This window comes from Oxyura jamaicensis, chromosome 2 (assembly GCF_011077185.1).
Source record: "Oxyura jamaicensis isolate SHBP4307 breed ruddy duck chromosome 2, BPBGC_Ojam_1.0, whole genome shotgun sequence".
NCBI classification, from domain to species: Eukaryota; Metazoa; Chordata; class Aves; order Anseriformes; family Anatidae; genus Oxyura; species Oxyura jamaicensis.
The window spans coordinates 118,772,841-118,778,141 of NC_048894.1; the positions used below are offsets into that span (position 1 = coordinate 118,772,841).

The 5,301-nt window shown below is 46.1% G+C and overlaps 1 protein-coding gene across 1 annotated transcript; it reads right to left on the reverse strand.

The window, feature by feature from the left end:
* Positions 1 to 1,488: 1,488 nt before the first annotated feature.
* MOS (MOS proto-oncogene, serine/threonine kinase) lies at positions 1,489 to 2,791 on the reverse strand. Its single transcript, XM_035318736.1, has one exon. It carries the CDS (start codon positions 2,689 to 2,691, stop codon positions 1,642 to 1,644), a length of 1,050 nt encoding a protein of 349 aa, XP_035174627.1. The 5' UTR covers positions 2,692 to 2,791; the 3' UTR covers positions 1,489 to 1,641.
* Positions 2,792 to 5,301: the final 2,510 nt, after the last annotated feature.

Genomic DNA, 5,301 nt, shown 5'->3' on the forward strand with positions numbered 1-5,301 from the left:
ATTGCTTATTTAAAAAAAAGTTATGCAACATGAAAAACAAGTTCTGGTTTTATAGCATAATCATTTTGACAAAGAAAACACAAAGGAATGTTATTCCAACATTTACCTTATTTTTTCTCAATTCTGGCAGGCATTTTATAGTTCCAGTAAAGAGGGACAGAAGAGCAAGAAACAGTTAAGCTTAGATATGCTTTATAAAACATTAATTTCAATGAATGAACAACCCAAATACTGTAAAGACCTACAGAATCATCTCAAATTCACATAGTTGCTCATTTCCAGGATTTCACGGAGCTGAGAACAGATGTGTGTCAGAAACCAGGAAACTGGCTCAATTCCTTTGGGATTTTTTTTCCAGAATGGAAGCAAGGGGGAGGAAGGGGAAAGAAGAAAAACAATTTGACCGAGACATCACTCTTGCTCTTCTGTCTTAAAAAGAAGCAGAGTTTTAGAGTAGAATGACAACATTAGCTAGAGCAGCCAGATCTTCATAGTTCCACACAAGGGTTGAGATCTAGACTGATCTATAATTATTAGTTTTGATAAATCAAGGGTCTGAGATCTCTGTCTCTAGCATTGCCTAGAGCACTTCCTCTCCCAGACGTGTTACAACCAGACTAGGAAAGACAGTAGATAAGACATAAACAGTGCAGTCATGAGCAGAGAATTGTTCAATGGTGTACACTTTAAGCACTGGCAAAGTATCATTGTTGCTGCTTTAAACAATCTTGCTTTTCACTACTTTCAGTATCTTATCTGGTACTGACCTGTGCATTAAGAAGGGAGCGTATTTCTCCCCTCATCCTCCAGTTTATGAGGTTTTTGTATCTGTTCATCTCCCTTACTTTTTTTTTTTTTTTTTAATTCCCCTTGTACCTCCAAGATGTAGGAACTTTCTATTCCACACAAGATGTTCTTGTAATACTTCAGATACTGCAGTTTGTGATATACCAACTAGCAAGTTGCAACAAACACCTGGTAGCATCAAGAGTTTATAAAAGCACAGGTTGTTAGTATGTCTATCAACTTACGCTCAGGAGTCTTAGAATGACAAGAAGGTCCCTTGTGTCAACAGGAAGATCTAGTAGTTTACATGATCCATTTCAGAAACAACATTGCTACTTGTAAGAACAGGAAAAAAATAAAAAATAAAAAACCACACACACTGACACTCTGCATTCATTTATGAAGAAAAGTTTAAATACAAAAACTGAGTTAGTCTAAAGAACCACTCATATTTCATAACTGGAAACAACAAAAAACATTAGGTACAAAACCTCCCCAAGGCAGTTCTTTTTTTTTTTTTTTTTTTTTTGTATTTCAAAACTATTTCTTTTGCTTGTCCCATTCCCCATTTTTTCCCCTAAACGAAGCAGCACACCGGAGATCAACCAGAAAAAGTCATATCCACCAATATCTTGATCCTTGCCTCTCTATTCCCCTCCACGGTTTAAAAAAACCCAAAGTTTAGTTAAATGTCTTTATTTATAATCTTCTTATAACAAAGTGACTTTTTTTTTTTTAATATAAAAAGAGCAACCAAGCCTTTAGATCACAGAGGGGCTAGACCCACCACGTTTGGAGGGAAGGTGGAGGGAAAGACGAGCTGCCAATAAAAAAAAGGAGTTATCTTCAGTTTTTCTAGAGGCTCCCCTTAAGGGCCCTGAGGCTGGGCAGCAGCTGGGCAGCGCTGAGGCGCTGCTCCACGTTGGCCTTCCAGCAGCAGCTAATAATGCTCCGCAGCCTTCGGCCCATGGGCGACTCGTGGAAAACGGCGGCAGCCAGAGAAGGGCGCAGGTTGTAGGCCACCACGGCGTAGAGCACGTGCTGCCGCTCGCCCAGGTAGGGCTGCTCCCGCATGGCCATCTGCCAGAGGGTGATGGCAAAGGAGTAGATGTCCGCCTTGGTGGTCACCCTCTCGCCCTTGAGGAGCTCCGGGGCACGGTGCGTGTAGGTTCCCCCATGCTGGGAAACGTGGGGGCTCTGGGACAAGCCATCCTCCAGTTTCTGGGAGCACCCAAAGTCTCCAATCTTGCACACCCCCTGCTCCGTGATGAAGACGTTCGCAGGCTTCAGGTCCAGGTGCACGATGCCCTGCGCGTGGAGAAAGGCCAGGCCCGTGGCGATGTCGCAGGAATAGCACACGGCCTCCTCCATGCTCAGGGCCTTCCTGCCGCACCCTCCTTCCTCATCTTCCCCCTGCCTCCACGCGTTGCTGGTGCCGTAGATAACGTGGTGCAGGGTGATGTTGCCCACGTACTCCATGATGATGGTGCCCAGGCTGTTCTGGCTGGCAGGGGCACACGTGCTGGCGGCCACCACGCGCACCACATTTTCGTGCTGCAGCCAGGCGACGTTCAGCTCGGCCCAAAAGCTCTGCCGTGACGCCAGACGGTTTTTGCTGCTCTTCTTCACCTGCTTCACAGCCACAGTCGCACCGTGGTAGGTGGCTTTGTAGACAGACCCAAAGCCCCCAGAGCCCAGGGGCTGCAGGAGGCAGAGCTGGTCCCAGTCGATGGAGCACCAGGCCAGGCGCGGAGGCAGGCGGCGGACCCTGGGCGAGGGGGTTCCTCCCAGAAACGCCTTCCCCTCTTTGCCAGGGATAACTAGGGGGCTGCTGCAGGGCCTCAAGTCCACAGACGGGGAGAGCTCCAAAGGAAGAAAGTGATTAAGAGGAATAGGTGAGGGCATAATACAGTGCAGGGCACAGCAGGCAGTTACTTGGACAAAGACTGGAAAGTTTCCCTGAGAGAAAGAACCATACACTGCCTTCCAAAGCCTCTTTTATCCTCTCCACAATTCCCCCTCCCACCCCCAGATGAAATGCATCTGTCACAGCTAGCTGAACCCCAATCAGGCTCACCTGAAAACATTCTTCTCTGACCCTGAAGTTAATCTCTAGAAAGTCACGGCGTATGGATTTTAAACTAAAATATATTAACTCACATGTATTTCACATAATTTCTAATCTCAGGAGAAAAGAAGGATGTTCTGTCCATTGAATGCCTCTAGCAAAACACCCTGGCAGTAAGTAAACCAGTGACTGGTGAATGTGTTTCCCCTGGGCTCCAGGCAAGAATGATCATCGTCAGATGCATTATCACAGAATCATCACAGAATCACTTTTTTTTTTTTTTTTTTTGGGGGGGGGGGGGGGGGTGGGTTGGAAGGGACCTTAAAGATCACCTAGTTCCATTAAACAGCTCAAAGTCACGCTCAGAGGAAGCAGCTGAGAAGGTGAGTGCAGGCATTTGATTAGCGTATGCAGGCATAACCAGGTTTAAAAGTGCGCTTAAAGAGACCTGTTACTTAAATGTGACTGGAGCAAGGGGCCTGGTTTGGCTGCTCACAGGTGCCCACGCTGGGCAGCAAGCCTGACAGCACCATAAAGGCAGAAAGTGCTCTGTGCCATCCGTGGGGTACAGTAACCACCATTATACAGAGGGGCTTGGGCTCGTCTTCCTATCACACCCTGTGCAGTTTGGAAAGATGTGTTTTATCTCTAGATCCTCTGTAGTAAAGTTATCACTAAATTTACAGAGCTGTTCTGGCAGAAATCAAACTTAATTTTGCTTTGTTGGTCCCAGTGCTTTTTGCAGAGGAGCTTTTTGCTCTTTTCACCATGTTTTCACACTTTCACAGTGCTTACACTAATTGCCTTAGCGTTTGGTGCCTGCTGTACCGCCCAAGCACCGCAGCATCCCTATGGGACTTATACAGCCAAAAGCTTTTGAATATCCCAGCAAGTGTCTTTCTGCTCTTGCAGACAAGTATTTTGGAAAACTTGTTCTCTATCTGGGACCTCCTCACCCTTCAAAACCTTCATCTGGATGTCAGCTTTGCCAATACAGGTCCTACTATGAGATTTCAAAGACAGGTCGTGCCTCTTTCCCCAGAGTTTACCTCTGGGCATCACTGGCTTTGCAGACAGCTCCTGCAGCATTTTCCAGGTGTTTTGTTCCTTTCGTTTTGCTCCCCTGTGTATGATGCAGCACAGGTGCTTTGAGGGGGGGAGGTTTCAGGGGTGCTCAGAACATCTGCAAGAACTGGGGTCTCCTTCACCTTGAGAAGGGTTTAGCTCTTTACCTAAACAAGCAAATGTAATGTCCCAAAGACAGCTGACCCTGCTTGAACTCTGGATCAGCTCAGCCAGAAGGTGTCAAAGGCATCACCCTGTAGTGAATGAGGCGTGAGATCTTCCCTGGTACTCGAATTTGTTATCTCAGTTCACAGGGAAGCCAGCTTGGACAAGAGACGAATGCAAATGGAAAACTTGGGTTATCGCCCAGCAATGGGAAACAGATTGGCTGGGGAAGATTTAGATAAATAGGTGCTAATGCATCGTAGGGGCTGTTACCGAGTTAGAGAACAACGCTAGGGATGCCAGAGGTGGGGCACCGCTACAGTGACGATGATGGCACATCAGTTGATGTGATGGCACATCAGCTGTGCAGGGACACCTTGGGGCAGTGGGGGCAAAGCCCCACAGAGCTTTAGCCTTGTTTTAAGCATTCCACGAAGTAAGCAATGTAGACAGCAGGAATTTTACGCTCCTTTTCCAAGCAGCACAGTGATTTTATGTTTGCATGAAAAGTCTTCACTTAGGATCCGCACAGGAATGCATTCTAGGCAGGTGAGTTGTGATGGCAACAAAAAGCTGCAATAATCAGATCCGTCTACGCTGGTGAGAGAGAGGATTTTTTAGGCTTATTTTCCAAGCCCTCTAATTCTGGCACAGACTTTTGTGCTGTATAATACATAAAAACAGCAGAGAGACAATCTCTGCTATGATTTCGTCACGAACTTCAGCCTTCTCATGGGAAAAGTGCACTTGTCACAATCTCTTTTCACGAGATTGAGGTTGCAGAGAAGCCTAAAGGGAAGTTGGTTGAGGCAGAAGGAGGTGTGGACAAAGGGTCCGCGAGTGGACCTGTTTAGCAGGCAATTATAGGAGCATAGGTATATGAGGTTTTGGTTGTTTCAGAACATGGTAACAAAATATATATTCATAAAACTGAGGGTTAGTATTAGGACTGTTCCCAAATTTTATTGCTTGAAGTCTCATTTGGAATAATAGGGCAGATCTTCCACACATTTATTTTTTTCAAACCCCATGTCCTTTTTCAGTAGTTTTCATCTTTTCTGCTGAAACCTTTCTATTTCTCCCCTCTCATGTCAAGGTTGTTGTATTGTTCTTTGGAAACCCACCGAATTTCTGAGCAGGAAGAGGGGCATTTTGGGGTCGAAACAGACTTATTGTAACCGACTGCCTTGTCTGAAGCTGGCTGCTGAGGACTGGGG

Excerpts from the sequence above, each read along its gene's own strand:
- MOS (XM_035318736.1), bottom strand. The coding sequence starts at position 2,691 with ATGCCCTCACCTATTCCTCTTAATCACTTTCTTCCTTTGGAGCTCTCC.